At 56.7% G+C, this 17,955-nt stretch overlaps 1 protein-coding gene and 1 long non-coding RNA gene across 3 annotated transcripts; both read right to left on the reverse strand.

Annotated features, from left to right (window-relative positions):
- Window positions 1-4,137: 4,137 nt before the first annotated feature.
- On the reverse strand, window positions 4,138-6,851 carry FOS (Fos proto-oncogene, AP-1 transcription factor subunit). The gene is made up of 4 exons (XM_048307989.1): window positions 6,542-6,851; window positions 5,896-6,141; window positions 5,661-5,768; window positions 4,138-5,540 (listed from the first exon to the last, which is right to left on the reverse strand). The coding sequence occupies exons 1-4, from the start codon at window positions 6,680-6,682 to the stop codon at window positions 4,923-4,925; spliced, it is 1,113 nt and encodes a 370-aa protein (XP_048163946.1). The 5' UTR covers window positions 6,683-6,851; the 3' UTR covers window positions 4,138-4,922.
- A 2,114-nt stretch (window positions 6,852-8,965) lies between these two features.
- On the reverse strand, window positions 8,966-13,984 carry LOC125327921. Of its 2 annotated transcripts, XR_007204449.1 has the most exons (3): window positions 13,844-13,984; window positions 11,861-12,040; window positions 8,966-11,168 (listed from the first exon to the last, which is right to left on the reverse strand). It is a non-coding gene; the product is annotated as an uncharacterized LOC125327921 (long non-coding RNA). The 2 variants fall into 2 exon arrangements; XR_007204448.1 differs by having other exon boundaries at window positions 8,966-12,040.
- Between the last annotated feature and the right edge of the window lie 3,971 nt (window positions 13,985-17,955).

The raw sequence follows: 17,955 nt of genomic DNA on the forward strand, positions 1-17,955 counted from the left end.
GATCCTTGTGGAACTTTGCATATTGACTCATTCTACTGAGAAATACTTTTGCTCCATCTTACAGAGACCTATCTTTAATGCAGGGTCATCTATCCACATGAAAACTTCTCTTACTCCACAGTTTCTTCAGAAGTTTTGCTCATAGATTTTGTTGAATGCTTTTTAGAAACCCAGGTAGAAAATATCAGCTGAATGTCTCTTGTCCACATGCTTTGCTGACTCCTCATAGGACTCCAAACATGTGTGAGGCCAGGACTTCTCATTAGAAAGGCTCTGCCAGCTGTCATGGTACCATTTTCTCCCTGCACCCACTAGTTCACCTCTTTAAAGTTTTCACTAACTTGGCTGGTACAGAGAACAGGTTCATTTGTCAACAGCTCTCCAGAACTTTTCAGGCTGTATTTTTTTCAAATTGGCATATTGACTATCTTCCCATCCTCTGTTATCAAAGCCCTTCTAAATGCAATGTTACACAAAAACCATTAGTAAGCAGATCAGTTATTTAAGTCTTGACTTCTCTTAGAACTCTTGGATTAATATAATGCAGTCCATTTGTTCGATGTTTTTTTTTTTTCCATTTGTTTCACTACCTTTTCTACAGGCCTCCAGCTTGAAACATATCCTCTGATAAATCTTTCACAAAATAAAGTATAAGCACAGGAATATTCTTAAGTTCCTCTACAGTGAGCACAGAGCAAAACACTGATTTAATTTTTCTCCAGAACCTTATCTCCTCTGAATAATCCATTTATTTTTGACTGTCCACTGGCTCTGATAACTTTTTTGGCAGGCTTCCTGCTCTATTTTGAGAGAAAGCAGTAGAGTCAGATTTATTGTAACAAGATAGTAACAAAAAATAACAAAAAGACAAACGGCCCGAGAACTGGCAGAGCAAGTGTTCAAGGATAAAGGTGCCTGGTCACCTGGTATGCCGCAGCCACGTTCACAGGGCAGCTCTTGTGCCGCAAATGCAGTAAAAAAAAAAAAAGGTAATTCTTTTCTTCCACCGAATGGAGATAAAAGCCAGTTGTTTACTATCGGGGAGGGGGGTGGGTGTGGGTGGGTGTTTTTTTGGTTTGGTTTTATGTTAAGCCAAATTGTATCACTTTTGATTTTCCACCATCACGGATCAATTCTTCCAGCTCAGAGCTGACTATGGAGATTTCGAGGTGGAGGGGCAATGTCACGGAAGCCTAGCTAGGGACAGCGAGAACAACAAACCGCGAGGAGCCAGGCTGGGCCAAGGCAGGGACCGGGGTGCCCGTCCCGGTGCCCGTCCCGGTGCCCGTCCCGGTGCCCGTCCCGGTGCCCGTCCCGGTGCCCGTCCCGGTGCCCGTCCCGCCCTCTTTCCGGATCCTTCCCGCCGCACGCGCCCACCGCCGCCCCGGGAAGCGCGGCGCCGCCGCCTTGCCATATATGGGCACGGCCGGAAGCGCGCGCGTCACGGCGCTGGCTCGCGGCGTCCCCGCGGGGAGCGGGACGTCACGTCACGGCCCCGGCGCGCCCGCGCGCGGCGCCCCGGCAACCAAACAGTAAACAGGGGCGCGCGCAGGCGCGGCGGGGCGGGGCGGGGCGCGCGGCGGGCCCGGGCTGCTCTGTGCCCGCCGTGAGGGCCCCGCGGGGCCGGCCCGCCGCGGGAGCCTCGCGCTGATCTCAGGTACCGGCAGCGGCCGCCCCGCCGCGGCCCGGGGGCACGAGCGCCGCAGGCGGGGGGGATGGTGTGCACAGGAGCGAGTCGGGACTGCGGCTGCTGTCAGCACCGCGGCAGCCCTGGATCCGCAGCACCCTCCTGTACCCGGGCAGGAGGTACTGCTGTGCTGGCAGCCCTTCTTTATTCTACCATAAACGCGTTTAAGGATCTTCACGTTGTTTTACAGCTCTACTTTCTGTAATTCGTAGCAACAATCCCACTGTGCCTTGCGTTGTGTTGCAGTTGCATTTCTAAGAATTAATTACACTACTGCCCTCAGAGGGATCAGGAGCGCAGGAGGCGTCAGAAATAACACGAGCGTTACCTACGTGTCTTATCTCGTTCCATTGTTGTGTTTCACAAAGGTCTGTGCCGGTATCTGTGTGATGTATCAGATACAGCTTGTAATTGAAGCACATGCTTATAGCCCATTGCAGGCAGAGATTGCTGCATTATTCCTCAGCTGAAGATAGTGGCAAGATTCCCACTGTTTTAAGTGCAACTTTACTACATAATTCTCAAATGCTAGGAAGCAGATAAATCACATTTATAACACACCATAAATTTTATGTAGCACATCCTGAATTCTGGGTTATTTGTGACAGAAGGCAAGGAGTAAGGCTGGACCCTGGAGTTAGGCATAATGTGTCTCATGTAGTGCCACCCCTGAAGATGACATCTTTGCGTAACAAATGCAAAAGCTGACACTTAGATGTGGCACTTGCTATCACTGCTGTTAAAAAGACAAGCCTTGGTTAGGCTGCAGGACTGCTGTCTCTCTGCATTGAGCTCTAGATTTTGCTTTAGCCTGTGCAGTGATCGTGAGAGATGATGCGACCAGGATCACTCCACCTACTATGAGGGAACTGTGTGGTAGTTTTGAACTTCGTGGACCCCTGTTCCTTTCTGCCTCTGCTGAATGCCTGGTGATTTTCAGCAGCATGCATGGGCTCCCAGAGACCTGAGTTCTTCAGCTCTGAACTCGATGGTCTTTCAGCAAGACAGCACATTGTGATTCCATATTTACTGACTTCACAGGGTTACCTGTCACTAAGTCTGACTCTCTTGCAGCATCACCTACCACCTACATGACTGCTTCATGGTTCATTGCTACTATGCATTTGCTGCACCTGGGTGTTGCCCGTGTAAACTCAAGTGGCAGCATGAAAGTAGCTCCTTCTCAGTAGCAAGTGGGATTACTCTTCATCACTTGTCAGCTCTGCCTACAGATTAATGTTGAAAGACAGGAAACTGCCCTTGTAATATTTGCTTTTGCACAGGGCAGGCCTTGCTGAGCAAGTCATGGAGCTGCAATACTCATTACTGAGATGAGGTAGATCCTCTGTGTGTGTTCTGATTAGTGAAGGGGTGAAAAAAGTAGAGCCTGCTGCAGTGACCAGGAAATGTGGACTTACAGAAACCCAACCCTGAATGCCAGCCTACAGAGATTCCCTGAGAGCATGGTGTCAAGATGGCCTTCAGCTGGACACACATGCCAGCACAGGTGGTATCTTTGCTTTCACCTTGAGAAAGGAGTTCTCAAATTGGAGTGACAGGGCTGGAGACTGTCAGGGGGGCCTTGCTACTCTCAGGGGACTCTTCATGTGTAGCTATTAGGGAGTGAGCAGACTACTGCTCTGCACGCAGGGGTAACCTGGCCCAGCTGCTGTCCTGCCAGCAGAGCACATTTCACTGCGCAAGCAGCAGGGGGAACAGAGGGTAGCAGCCCCTCTAAACTAACTCAGCAGGAGAGACCACATTTACAGAGACCCCAAGGAGGCAGCACATTCCTAGAATGTGTGTGTGCACCATTTGCCAAAACTCGTTCATTCAAGGACTGGACTGGCTTTAATAGAAGCTGAAAGGCCAGTGGTTTGCCTTATACCACTCAGCCCAAATTGAGGAGTGCGCAAGCCTTTCTCCTCCCCTCCTGTCCCAAAGAAGATAGGCCATAGGTACTGCTGGAGGAACCAGACCACATCCAGGTGCACACCCCCTTCTCAGCAGGGGGAAGGAAGCTGGGCTGTTAGGGACATGGAGATGATCATGTGGGCCCCAGCCTAGAGGTGGCCTTCCTGATTCAGAGGCACAAATGCACCTGCCTTTTCACCACCTTTCCAGCAAGGCCTCCAGATGGTTGGTGAAAGGCCACAGTAGGTGACACACAGACAGAGAGTGGGACCAGACCCAGACAGATCAGCTGGGGAAGGCCGTAAGGAGTAACCCTGCTGCCTACCAGGATGGGTGTAACCACAGCCAGCCCTGACTAACACCAGGACAAGGACAGGGCTGGCCTAAATGGTATTCCCACCCTGATGCACCCTAAACCTCGGGCAGATTGCAGTTGTCTGCAGTTTATAAAGCCCAGCCAAAATTAGAGGCTAGGGAACCCCTTTGAGGTCGCAGGGAAGCAAGTGCAAAAGGTAACACAAGGACAGCTCCAGCAGTCAACTTAAATGTTTTTATTGACAATGTCTCTGAACAATAATAAGCAAACAATGCTTAAGGTTTCATCCAAATTCACTTTCCACATGTCAAAAAAGACCTCAAGGTAGAAAAAAATAAAATAAAAATATAAATATCTGAGAATCCGTCTTAATAAATAAATTAAAAACACAATAAAAACGTTTTCATGGAAAACTTATGTCAGAACATTCAGACCACCTCAACAATGCATGATCAGTAAAGTTACAATGAACATCAATGTAGAACTACAGTACATGGATATAGCTATTTATCTACCTACTAGAAAATAAAATAGAGTCTCTTTCCCCCCACGTAAGATGGGTCATTGCTAAGTCATCAGAACACGATATTGCCAGGAACACAGTAGTTATTGTTAATCAGCTGCACTAGATACGAGTTGGAGATACCCAGCACCAGGTTAAATTCCAATCATTTAAAACCAAGAGATTAATTAGTTAATGCTAGTGATACTAAGGAGGGGAAGGAGTCACCTACCCAGCCATGTGGGACATGCTACAGACTACCAGCTCTCATGGATGGGCCACTGGGGACAAGACAAACTCCATGCGATTTGCTACATCTCTGGAAGAGGTAAGAGACCTCGGTGCATGACGCTCTGCCAGGCCCCGGGGCACCAGGCCAGACAGGGGGTGGCGGTGGCAGGACCCTCCCCATGCCTGGGGAGCCCCATGGGGCACAGCTGCAAGTCCGTGGGGGTGCATGGGCAGGGGAGGGGGCCCAGCAGGTCAGTCAATGCTGGAGCCCTTCACAAGGCCAGGAGGGTGGGGGAGCTGAGGGAGTCAGACGAGGGCTCATTGCTGCTGCTGCCCTTCCGGTGCGCAGCAGCGCAGCTGGGGAAGGCGTCTGCCTCGGGGTAGGTGAAGACGAAGGTGGAGGTGTAGGTGCTGGGACACGGGGTGCAGGTCACCACAGGGGTGCAGAGGGGCTCCAGCTCTCCGCTGGTCCCGGCAGTCAGCGACTCCCAGTCCGAGGGGTAGAAGGAGGAGGCCCCAGGCAGGTCCATGTCGGGCACAGAGCGGGAGGCCTCCCGCGGCCCCGTGGAGAAGAGCAGCTCGTCGAAGGGCTCAGCCTTGAGCTCCAGCCCGCTGCTGCTGGTCTCCTTGGGCGGCACGGCCGACGGCGCTTCAGGCATCAGCGGCAGAGCAAAGGCAGCCTCCTCGGTCATGGGGGGGCTGGGGGTGCCCAGGTCCAGCGCGGTGGCAGCACTGGCAGCTGCCAGCTCCTCGGAGAAGCACAACTCCTCGGGCATCTTGCAGGCGGGGCGGTGGGCCGCCAGGATAAACTCCAGCTTCTCCTTCTCCTTCAGCAGGTTAGCAATCTCCGCCTGCAGCGCGGACTTCTCCTCCTCCAGCTGATCGGTCTCCTGCAGACAGAGTAGGCTGTCAGCCAGGGCCGGCGTCACTCCCAGCTGGAGTCCCCTTCCTCCTGCCACCGCCGCCCCGGGTACTCCCTCTTCCCCCGCCACCTCCCGGGCAGCACTTACCGCCTGCAGCGTGTCCGTGAGCTCCCGCCGCCGGTTGCGGCACTTGGCCGCTGCCATCTTGTTCCGTTCCCGGCGGATCCTTCTCTTTTCCTCCTCCTCCGGGGACAGCTGCAGGCAGAGAGAGGCCGCTCAGTCCCGCTGCCAGCCCGGTGCCCCCCCGGCCAGGGCAACCCGCCGGCCGCGCGTCCCTCCAGTCCCCCCCCCCGTGCCCCAAACAACTCCAATCCGCGCTCACCTGTTCGACTTTGCCCCGGCGGCCGATGCTCTGCCCACGGCCGCCCGGCGCCTTCAGCACTGCGGGGCGGGAGTAGGTGGTGGGGGCGGGCGCCGAGACGCCGTAGGGGTGCCCGCGGCTCTGGGAGGGGGCCACCGAAGAGATGAGAGTGGGCTGCACCAGCCACTGCAGGTCGGGGCTGGTGGAGATAGCCGTCACCGTAGGCACGAAGCTGGCGCTGGAGGCGGCCAGATCGGTGCAGAAGTCCTGTAGGTCAGAGGAAGGGGGGCTGCCGTCAGCGGAACGCCCGGGCCGCTCCCCGCCGTCCCCGGGGCCGCGGCGCCGCGCTGCCAGCGCCGGCTCCACACGAGAGCGGCCTGTTATAAATATCTCTGACGTCCGCGCTGACGCAGACGCTGCTCCGGAGTCTCCTCAATGAACTCGCGTTTTATCAATGAAGCCGCTTTACACACCCGCCGCAGAGCGCGGCCCGGGCCACGGCACCCCCCGACCGCCCCGCCTCGGCACCGGGGCCGCTCCCCACGCCAGTTCCCGACTTGACCTCCTCCGCGGACACCGCCTGCCCCGCGCCACCCGCTCCCGCCCCGTCCCCTACTGAGTGCTCCTGCCCCGGGCAAAAGCGCAGCCGGCACGCTCGGCGACTCACCTGCTGGTTGACAGGCGAGCCCATGCTCGAGAATGAGTCCGCCGGGGAAGGGTAATAGGTGAGGCTGTCCCCGGCCGGGGAAGCGCTGCTGCAGCGGGAGGACGGCGCCTCGTACTCTCCAGCGAAGCCCTGGTACATCATGTCGGCTCGGTGAGCGCAAGCCGGAGGTGAGAGGTGATGCGACGGTGGCGAAGCGCCCTTGGGGATGAAGCGAGGAGGGGTCGGCTGCGTGCGTCCCTGTGCCCGGTCCGCGCCGCGCGTCTCTCCGCTCGACCGCCGGGGCTGCCTGGGCTGCTGGAGTACCGCGCCGCGCCTCCCTTTTATACCCTCCCGCGACGTCACCGGGGACGCGCCACCCGCGCCCACGGGGGGGGGCGTCCCACCCCGCGCCCGCCCCGCGCCTCCCGGGGGCCGCCCCGCGCGCCGTCTGCCACCGCCCCCCGCGGGACAGAGGCACAGCATGGGGCGGGGGGCGGCCGCAGGGGCGGCGGAGGCCCCAGGGCAGAGCAGGAGGGAGTGGCCATAGGGTTTTCCCCCCCGCGCGGAGTGGTACGGCCGGGCTCGGGAACCCACTGACGCAGATATCCTTATATGGGATACATCCTGTGCGAGGGGGCGTGACTGACGGGAAGCGCTCCAGGCTGCAGCCAAGTGCGGCGGGCGGGCGGGCGGCGCGCGGGACAGGACGGGACGGGACGGTTCGGGACGCGACGGCCCCTCCCCCCTCGCCTGGCGAGACCCTGCGAGGGCTCTGGGGCACCGACACTGCCCTTGGGGCTGCCGTCCCGCAGCAGGTGACGCCCTCCCCGGGGGCGCCGTCCCGCCGCAAGTGACCCCTCCCCTCAGCGGGACCCCGCACAGCCTTTCCGCGGAGCAAGGTGCTCCAAGAAAGGCGGCGAAGAAGGGGCCCCGCCGGGCAGCGGTGCGTTTTGCGCTGCAAGTCAAGCCCCACCGCCAGCACAGAGCGGGGTCTGCCCGTAGCTGGGCACAGGTACTCGGCGGGCCCCACGCACGGAAAGCTCAACCTACACCCCTCCCCGTAGCGAGGAGCGCGTTACGCTCATGTGTCACTATTGACTTGTCTATTATGTGTGCTTGTAATTGTCGAGAGCGAGGGTAATGGTGGGAAGCACTGCCAGGGAAGCCTGAGGGGCCGCAGCCCTCCGGGAAGGTTGGAAGATCTTAGGAGCAGTGCTCGGGGGGGCTGGGATATCTGCCAAGAGCATGGGCAGGAGGCCACCGGGAAACCACCGACGAGGAGAGAGAGGGGCGAGGTTCGTCCTTTCCTCCAGTTTGGGTTTTGTTTTGATCCTTGTTGCATCGAAGCCCGGAGACACCCACCCACGACGGGGATGTCAGGCAGCCCTGGCTCAGGTCAGGCTAAGGTGGGAGCCAGACCGCAGACTCGCCTTGCACGGGAGCCAAGAGATCGCGGCTATAGATAGTAACAGGGAAGCTGCAGCAGGGAGCGTGTTTACAGCAACAAACAGAGCCTGCAGCGCAGTCTCCAGGCAGGAGCGTCACCCAGCCAGGCTGGGATCCTGCTGGCAGCCTCTCCCTCTGTTTGAGCTCATGGGCTAAATGCAGCGCTTGATGCTGCTGCTGTTGCTGTTGCTGCGCGAGCAACCTCCCTCCGTTCTTAGAGATCTGGGCCACGGGGGCGGGAGAACTGGGCCAGCTGCTATTTCTGAACTGCCCGTCAGAGCAGAGGGGACAGCCAAGGACTGCCGCAGCTCACGGCCCGTACCTCTCCCTGGGAAAGGACCTGCGGGGAAAGGACCTGCCAGTGCTGCTCTCATCAGTTCAGCGCTGGCCCGTGGGCTATTCCATCTCGGGGCAGGCATCAGTCACCCCAGGTTCCTGTGCTGCCAAGGGTTCTTTGCCCCAGCCAGCATTCCCCTCATGCCAGCTACCGAAAGAGCAGGGCAAGCATGGTCTCTTCGGCAGCCCCAGGGTGCAGGTGAGGAGGCCCTCAGCATTGCCCAGAGGAGGGATGTGCCAGCAGATTAGCAAAGCCATGCTCCTGCCATCCCTGCCACCAGTGAGCACCAGGCCAAACCTCTGCAGCCACATCCCCAGCAGGGCCTAGGTTGACACACTGGTGCCCAGCAAGGGCAAGAGCCTCAGACACAGTTTCCAGTCTCAGACATTTGCCAGACACATTTCAGAAAAACACTGCTTAGCCCTGCTGTCTACAAACTGCCCCAGGGTTCCTCTAGCCAAACTACCTTCCCCAAAAGAAGTGTCTGGAAATCAGGGGGGGAATCCACTTCACCAAAGCCCACAATATTTTTGTGGTGCCCATGCAAACCATCTGTTGCCATCTCCACTGGCAACCAAGCATGATCGGTTTGTACCAAACGGAAAGTGCACGGATGCCACACATTTCTAACATGTGGAGGCAACGAAACAGAGAAAGCGAAAACACATGACGTGGATTTGTTGTTTGCTCCAAACACAGGGTGCACACGTTTTACCGCAGTATGTGTGAGAACAAAAAAAGGAAGCAGGCAGTACCGCAGGGACAAAACAGAGTCAGAGCGTGAACCCTCCTGCCTGGGTGACAGGGTTACCCTCACCAGCATGCCAGGCTGATGGAGGCTCCTCACCTCCCTCACCAGCTGGGAACAGGAAGAGCCATTAGACCCTCACAAATTAGTGTGATCTGTGGAATGGACCATGAATTCAGTGAACACAACAACATTATTAAACCTGTACAGCCAGGGCCAGCAGGGTTTTGCCAGGCTCTGGTGGTGCTTGGCTAGGCCACAGCTGCACAGACACACCCCTCTAGGGACTTTTCCCTTGCTTCAGACAAGCCCACTGCACCTCTGGATCTGGTGCTGGAGGAGGAGGTGGCTGCTGACTATCATCAGCAGGGAGATGGCTCTTCCCAGATGCCTGGCCAGACAGAAGAGGCCATGCCCACTGCACTTCTTGGGCATCACAATGGTGCCAGCAGGGCAGAAGGACAGCAACAATCCAGTGAGGATCTTGTCTGGGATACCAACAGAACCCCTCCACCTGCTTGGCCTCCACTTCTCCTCTTACCAAGCAGGGAGATGGGAAAGCTTGCAGCTCTGAGGCTTACAACAGAACAGCGAGCTCCCAAGCCTCAAAGTGCAGCATGGGAACTTGGCCCTACTTTCACACCCCTCCTTCATCTGAGCTGTCTACTGAGGCTGGCCTTGGAAAACCACACCAGAAAAGCACCTGAGATGTGTGGGCCAGTGCAACTGCACAGCCAAAACCCACTTCAGGGGGAAGAGATGGCTGTGCCTAAATTTGGCCATGTACCAGGGGAAAGTTCATGCCAGCAACATGGCCCTTTGGTAGTCTCATGACCCACTCTCTGTCAGCACCCACTCTCTGTCAGCAACACTGACTGTAGCATGGTTCCATGTTCCTTCTCTAGGCACACAATATGATGGACATCTGTCTCCAGCTAACCAGGGACTGTTGGGGTCACTGGGAAGGAGACTGGACAGCCAGAGTTCAGCAGCAGAGCTGGCATGCAGGGGGCACTGCTGTGGACACCAAGATATAGCTCCCCTGCACTGAGAATTCATCACTGCCTGGCCAACCATCCTGCCCATACCATCAGAGGATATGCACAACAACTTGAGCACCTGCTGTGCTACAGACTTTATGGGCAGGCTCCAGGGGCATTAGTGAAATTCTCCCTGCACACACCTGTACACCCACTGTTCCTGGTGTCCTCCACTACATTCACTCCCAGCATGGCACAAGGGATCCCTTCCATCCACTTGGCCCCAGAGAGGCTTGTAGAGCCAGGCAGAGGCTGTGGGGCCTCAGAAGGAAACAGGATGGAAAAGCAGGAAAGGGGGCTGAAAAACCAGTGGTGGGAGCCTGCCCCCTTTGTTGATGTGTCTGGGGAGCAAAGGGTGGAGGAAGGGCCCTTGGTACATTATCCCAGTGGCTTGAACTCCCCACAAGACACACTGCAGCTGTCACCCTCCCACCTAGCCTGGGAGCCTCCAGGAGGGCAGGGTTCCCACCTCTGCTGGTCTTAAAAGCACAGTGCATACTCAAAGAAAAGTATAAATAGCAATTAATAATCACAGCAGCTGGGTGTGTGACAGGGACATCCTAAAGAATAAACACCGTGAGCAGAGACATCCCGGCATCTCGTGGTCGCACAGCCGCGTGCCGTGGGCCGCCAATTACTGTGGATGACGCTGTCGAGCCATCCCACTTATTCTCACTACTCTGTGCCTGAACCATGGTGGATACTAACTCATCAGGCACGGCTGGTCCTTGCTCCACACACTGAGGAACCCATGCACTGCTCTCAGCCAGCAGGCATGAAAGAGCTTCGCCCATCGCAGCGCTTCATCCGCACCCCATTGCCCCAGGGCGGGGCTGGCAGCCATTGCCCCACAAGCCAGGGTTCATAACCTGGAGCTATTCAAGCACAAAGTTCTCCAGACAAAACTCCAAAACTGCTGCTGCTGCTGCCACTGATGTGCTGTGTGTGCCATGGTGGTGAGACAAAGCCGGAACACCATGGCCAAGCTGGCCTCTTATCTCTCCACCAGCTCCAACATCATAGGCCCATCCCAGGGCATTGTGCATGCTCACAGTTATAGTCCAGGGCACTGACTGGCTGGGAGGAAAGGAGAGGAAAACGTGCTCAGTAAGAAGCAGCATGTTCAAACCCAGTGACAGGCTAATGCAGGACTTTTCTGATTATCAGACAAGATTCAAACAAGGCAAGTACAGCTGTGATTTCCTTGATGGAACCCCACAAGATGCCTGCAATAAATCCCTGCACAATCAAGAGAAAGCTTGGGTTTCCTGTTGTGTCCAATAGCTTTCTGGAGGTGGGAGCCGGATGGTCACATTGCCAAGCTACCTCTTTCCTGTGGGGCTGGGCAGCGATACCAATGCTTGTGCCACGGGCTGGGTAAAGGGACAGGGGTTGGGTAAAGGGGTCCTGCTCTTCTGTTGGTGCAGTGCCTCTTGAGTAAAATGGGCCAAAGGTAGCAAAGGAGGAAGTGCTGAGAAGGAGGAGGAAAATGCCACTGTGCTTAGCTAAGGAGATTTTGTTGCAGATGCAGAACAAAGCTGCTGAAGTGAAGGGACAGGATGTTGAAGATTGTTTAGCTCAGGACAGAAAGAAACCTTCTAATTGTTGTGACTGGGGAGTGCTCTGGGGAAAGAAAGGCTCAAGGGGACTCAGGACAAACAAAGGATCACAACGCTGAGGATAGTCTGGGAGGAAGAAGGACAGTCTGAGCCTTTGTCACTGCCTGGAGAAACAACTCTGCTTCACTGGAGGTAGTCCCCAGATCTTACCTTTCTCCTGTGCCATTCAGCGTCAGACACCAGCATGCCAGGTGGGCTGGCTGCCCTGGAAGACAGTCATGAACACAAGTAAGGTCTCCCTTTTTGAGTCCTCGACTCCTGTAGCGATGGGGCTGTCGCAGGGACTCACAGAGACTCAGCCCGTGGGCGAGTCACATTCAGTTGGTGCTGCTGAAAGGAAATGGCAAGACTTGAAAGCAAGGTGTTTGCACCTTTCTGCAACTGAGCCATGTCTCTGGCTGGACAGTCAGGCTGCACTCCAGGCAGAGCCAAAGGGAGCAGGCAGCTCAGTGCAAAGATGCTGCCACAGCAGGAGTAGAGACCCCCAGTAATAGAAAGAGAACAAATAATAAGGCATGGCTACACTGTGAGTTGGGCTTTTTTGTCCTAGGAACAAATATTGAGAATACCCCAGGAAGCTGAGGTTCCTTAGATGGTATTTAAGAAATGTAACAAATACAAAATTCACTATTATTAAATTGTCTGGGGTTAACAGTGCCATGAATATGTAAACATGTAAACAGTGCAGAGTACTGCCAGCCCAGCCCCGAGGCTTTGATCCTCCCCATGCATCCAGATCTGCCAAGCAATTTGGTGTGGCTGGGGGTAGCTGCTGGAAGAGGAAACATCTTCTGTGTTAACTCATTCCTAAGTATCTGTGCAACCAGAGTTAAGCATATGCTTGTGCAGAGAGACCTGGGAGTAAGACATTTACAGATCATCTGTATGCTCTGCTCCACCTCAGAACAGTGAACAGGGTCTGGAGGAGAGTCTCTCTTGCTCACTGCTAGCAGCTCACATCTCTTTCCAAGTCGAGAAAAAGCTCTTGCCATCCTCCAGGCCCATACCAGCCTCTGAAGAGATTGTCCATTTTCTTCCCTGTCGAGGTTATATGTTAAACACGTAGACAGTAAACATGTCAGAGAGTCTAGGCCTGGAAACTCAAGGACCTTTCACAGAAGAGGTACAGCAGTCCAGTTTGGGACTGTTTGACTTGGTGATTGCACATGGAGGACGTGCCCTCTGTACTCTCCTCCCAGGAGCCTGACTGCCAGGGGCACAACCGCCAAGCCAGTGGGGTCAGGTTAACTTGCTTCGTCACTGTTTGCTTTAGGATCCATATAGAGCGCAGCGGGCTGCAAAACCAGCTCCTCTCACCCATGTGAGACACCACTTGACGGTGCTGGCCTCTCTGGGCACTGACTGCCAGTGCAGATGTGGGCGCTTGGAAAGAAAGGCGCCCTGTGCTTCAGCACAGAGCCTCAGTAGAGGGCCTGGAGGGCTCCCCCCCCCCACCCCGGTTCCTCTAAACAGGGGTTCCCTCCTGCCTTCCCCAGGCAAACCCAGCATCTCCCAGGGAGGTCTGGAGAGAATGGCCTGGTGCTGGTGAGAAACTGGAGTATGGAGCTGTGAGTTTGGGCTCATGCAGCTGAAATGGGGCACCAGGCACTTGGTCCCACGCAGCACACACCACTGTCTCCCTCCTGCCGTGCAGCACAGCTGTGCAAGACCCTGCCAGGCTGCCATGCCCACCTGCACTGGACACCAGAGTTTTGGGGTGCTTGCTGATACCAACATCCCAGCCAGGCTTCCAGATCTCCCCACCCGACAGCCTGCAGTTTCAGAGTGGCAGGTAGTGTGTGTGGGATTGTATGAGTAAGCACGTAGTGCAGGGGACACCTTCAACGTGTTTGCACCTTACCTCCAGACAAGTGCAGCACCCAGAAAAAACAGTAAAACATTGTAAAAAGCTGTGCTGTCAACCTGGCAACCCCAGAGAGACAAAAGTAACTGCAACATGCTGGGGTCTGGCATCGGCCAGCGGGTGGTGAGCAATTCTATTGTGCATCACTTGTTTGATTTTATCTCCTTTCCCTTTTATTATCATTATTATTACTACCATTTGCCATTATTATTGCATTTCACTTTGTTTTCTATTATTCTACTGTTCTTAACTCAACCTACAAGTTTTACCTCCTCCCCGTTTCACCGGGGTGCTGGGGAGAGAGGGGAGTTGAGCGAGCGGCTGCGTGGTGCTTCATTTCCAGCTGGGCTTAAGCCCCGACAGTCCCTTCTGGCCCCGCTGGGCCCCTCAGGCCCGGGGCCATCAGAGGCGCGCACACCGCGCGCGCGCCGCACCCGGCGCAGCCGCGCAGAGGGGGCGGTCCCGGCGCGCGCGGGCCCCGCCCTGCGGCGCTCCCGGCCAATCGCGGCGCTGTTGCCGGGGCCGGGCCGGGCGCCTGACGTTGCCGGGAGACGGCGGGACGTTGACAACACACAAACCCGTGACGTCGGCGCGTGGTTCCCGTGGAAACGGACCGGCAACGTCATCGCCTCCCCCTCCCACCTCCCCCCGCCGAAGCACGCGTCAGCCGCGCGGGAGGGGCGGGGCCCCGTCGCCGCCGCGGCGGGCGGGGAGCGGTCGCCACGGCAGCGGGAGCGGCTGTTGTTTGTTTGGGAGGCGGCAACCGAGGGCGGGCGGGGCCTGCGGCGGCTCCGACCCCCCCCCCCCCCGCCGGCGTCCTGCCCACGCGGCTGCCGGCGGGGCACCTTGGCCCGGCCCGGCCCGGGGAGCCCCACAGCCTAGGATTCCCCACGGGCAGAAGGCAGCGGTGTGTGTTGTGGGTTAGCGGAGGTCCCTCCAGCCGGCAGCCCCACGGGCGGCTTGTGGCTGCTGCGCGCCCCTCCGCCGTGCGCCGGGAGGGCGCGGGCTGGTAACCTGAGCAGAGGGATGGGCCCAGGGTTAAAAATATTGCCGCTGAGGAGGAGGATTTATTTTTAACTGGGGTCAGCGGTGCAGCCGGCTGCACTGAGGAGCCTGGCCGGCAGTGCGAACAGCCCAGCTGCAGGAAGAGCCCGGAGCTTGGAGGGTCAAATGGATGGATGGATGGGTGGATGGATGGATGGATGGATGGCTGGGCCAGAGAGGCCACTATGCAGGCACTGCTCTGAGAGAAGTGCGCATGAGCTCTTGCCCTGCTGCAGGTACTGGCTGAGCACCCCCAGCACATGTGCCACAGGTCTGCTGTGCCCATCATCCGGGCTGCTGAGTGGAGTGTGGCTATGAAGTGCATGTCCAACAAACCTGAGAAATCTAGCCTTGAAACAAGTGGAAAGAAACTAAGAAGTGAACCACAGATGTTGCAGTGTTTTCTGGTCCATCTCTTGAAGAGTGGCCTGAGCCCTCAGCATCCTTTCCCAGCAGCATTCTCTGAAAAGCCTGCTCTGCCAAATCTGCCCAGTAGACCACCCAGTGCCATCCATGCTCCTGTCACCAGCAGCGGGGGTGCCCAGCAGAGGCCAGACAGACCGAATGCTCCTCCCTGCCTTCCGGGGCACCAGGGGCTGCTCCAGAGAGCCCTGCTCTTGGTGCACCGTTTCCTCTCCGGCAGCCGGCCTTTGGGTGTTCCTTCGGGCGTCTTTCCCTCTGACATCAGCTTCCTCCCCTACAATGTGTGGCGGCCAGAGCCCTTCTAGGTGAAACACCCGACGAAGAGAGCGGCTGGCGGAGGGACCCACCCACCGGCATCCCCGGTTTCCCCGTGCCAGGGTCGGCTGGGTGGCTCCCTGAAGTCCCAAAAGCTGTCTTTGCACTGGGGGTTGCGCAGGCGCTGCTGGCAGACAGGAGAGGAGGGAAGCTCGGGGCCGCCCCGGCCTCGGCCGCTGCGCCGGGTGCCTGCGGGGTGGGAACTCCCAGTGACTGTTCCCGCCGCCGCCATCTGCTGAGGCCAGCAAACTGGAAACCAGCTGCTTGCCCAACCCTCACCAGCAGCCAGGCTGTTGTCATTGCTGTTTGCTTTACATCAGCTCTGTTTAGTTTGGCAGGCTGAGGGCAGCAGGTTCAATCCGGGCGATTTTACGAGGGCTGGTTCCTGTCCCACACCCCTCGGTGGGGAACACGGCGTACGTTGAGGATACCCTCGCCCTGCAGCCCCAGGGCAGGAAAGGGTGCGGCTGAAATTAGTGTTTGCTTCTCAAGGGCAAGCCTGAAGTGCCGGTGTTTGGGAAGGTAATCCGCGGGCGTGAGAAAAGGCTTTCCGCATGGTCACGGCAGCTCCCCGCATTCCGCGGGTGCCCGGTCACCCGGAGACCACTGGCCGTGTGGGAAAGTGTGGGTAGGTGGTCAAAGGCAGGGATCACGCCTGGGGTTTGGGGCTGCAGTACAGTGCCTGTCCAAAGTCACCTGCCAGAGGGACTGAAGCCAGCCAGAGGGATGTCCCGCCAGGACGTGTACCCTCCCACAGCCCTTGCCCCTGACAGTGCCTGCTACTGACACCTGCACAGGGGGGATGCTCCTGATGTATCCAGGCAGCCGGTACCCATGGCAAGAGGCTTCTCCTCTTACCAGTATTTCACATTGACATGAGGAAGGAAAAATATCACTAACGACTCCAATTACTCCTGCTCCTCCCCTTGTCCCAGAACAGGCTGTCAGCCCTCTGGCCCCATCCCATCCCAGGGCGCAGGCAACAGTGCTGCAGGTACAGGCACTCACAGCTCCTGGGCTGCAAGGAGCCACAGAGACCAATTAGCCCAGTGTCCTCCTCATTTGCTCATTCCTGATCTCAGTCCACTGGACATTTTCAGTGCTTTACCCTACCAGCCAGGGCTGCCACTGGGTTGCCACCCTGTCTACTACAGGACCTCATCTGCAGGGAGGGAAGGAGCAGTGGGGCAGAGGACAGGGAAGGAGCAGCAGGGCAGAGGACAGAGTTCAACACCCAGAAGTGCGTCTGCCCAACCCTGCCCAACCCTGCCCCTTCTGCTCCATCCCAAATCTGTCCTGCCCTGTGTCACATAGGCCTGGCTGAATGATGCTGTGGGACAAGAGCAAGCAGCTGGAGACCTGAGATGTGAGGGGAGTGGCAATGTAGCCCTGTGGTGCTTCTAGTCCCCCCCTGCTCGAGTCATGTATTTCATTTCTTTGCACTAGATGTAGGAGCATGTAGCCATGTGGCAAGCCAGTTCAGAGAGCTGACATGGATGGAAACAGAACACTTTATTTCAGCAGGCTGAAGGTCAGCTCAGTCTGCTTGCTGCTCAGGCTTGCCATGGGCTGAGCTACTGCTGGAGTACCCTCCCCACTGGGGGACTCCATTCCCACTCTTTGCCAGGTCCAGTTCTCAGCTGTGGGGTGAGGAGTTGCCCTCTTGTGCTACCCCAAGAGATAACCCTTTGCTGTCTTTTGTCAATCTGTCCTCTGCCATTTTATCATGGTGAACTGATTGAGAGCAGAGTCAGGAGTCAGCAACCAGTGCAAGGAGAAGGCTAGGTCCCATGCCAGGAGGAGTGGGAAAAGCCAGCCTATGGCAGATTGGCTTGCATTGCTGCAGAGTTGCAACCTGGACGGATGGGCACTCGCCTGTGCTGGCACGACACAGGGTGTGGTGCTGGCAGCTGCCCAACTCCTTTTATATCAGCTGATTCAAATCTGGAAGGCACAGCCAGCACCTTCCAAAACCAGCCAGGGTGCACAGTGCTGCTCAGGAGCCTTGTAATGAGCTGTGCTGGAAGACGACTAACCTCTCAAAGAGAAAAGATGATGGCTCCTCTTACAGAACGGTTCCTGAATCTGGTTTGCCATGTAGTTGTGTACAGTGTTGTGCTGGCACAACAGGGAGGATCTGAGCGAGCTCTGTGGAGCTGGTATTGCTTAGACCACCTCAAACAGCCTCAGCACAAAAAAAAGTGTAAGCATGGCCACAGAGGCAACCTCATGCTATCAGGGCTCCAGATATCAGTGGAGACTCTGAATCCAAGCCTGGGACAAGTCTTTACTGAATTGCTACACTGGGAAAGGAGAGCTGGAGATGAGTTCCTGCAGGAGGGCTTGTCCTTTCACACAATATTTGAATATATTTGCACTTCTCTGCAGAACTGAGTGGAGGCTAGTTGCCTGCTCTCCCGTTCCAGTATATTCCAAGTCTAACATTTTTGCTCCCTGAAGTATTTTAGTTTATTCGTCCATTTCTTCTTTGCTCTGGTGCCAGTTCTGGCAGGTTTAGTGACCTCTGCCCCCGGGCAGCATTCCACATCAGTACTGGAGGGGGCTGCATTACTGCATTACTGTGCAATAGCATTACTCC

The sequence above is a fragment of the Corvus hawaiiensis genome, chromosome 6 (assembly GCF_020740725.1).
Source record: "Corvus hawaiiensis isolate bCorHaw1 chromosome 6, bCorHaw1.pri.cur, whole genome shotgun sequence".
NCBI classification, from domain to species: Eukaryota; Metazoa; Chordata; class Aves; order Passeriformes; family Corvidae; genus Corvus; species Corvus hawaiiensis.

Excerpts from the sequence above, each read along its gene's own strand:
- FOS (XM_048307989.1), bottom strand. The coding sequence starts at position 6,682 with ATGATGTACCAGGGCTTCGCTGGAGAGTACGAGGCGCCGTCCTCCCGC. Across the intron at positions 5,769-5,895 it reads GCCGGGGCAAAGTCGAACAG|CTGTCCCCGGAGGAGGAGGA; the intron begins GTGAGCGCGGAT and ends CTCTGCCTGCAG. Across the intron at positions 5,541-5,660 it reads TCACGGACACGCTGCAGGCG|GAGACCGATCAGCTGGAGGA; the intron begins GTAAGTGCTGCC and ends CTCTGTCTGCAG.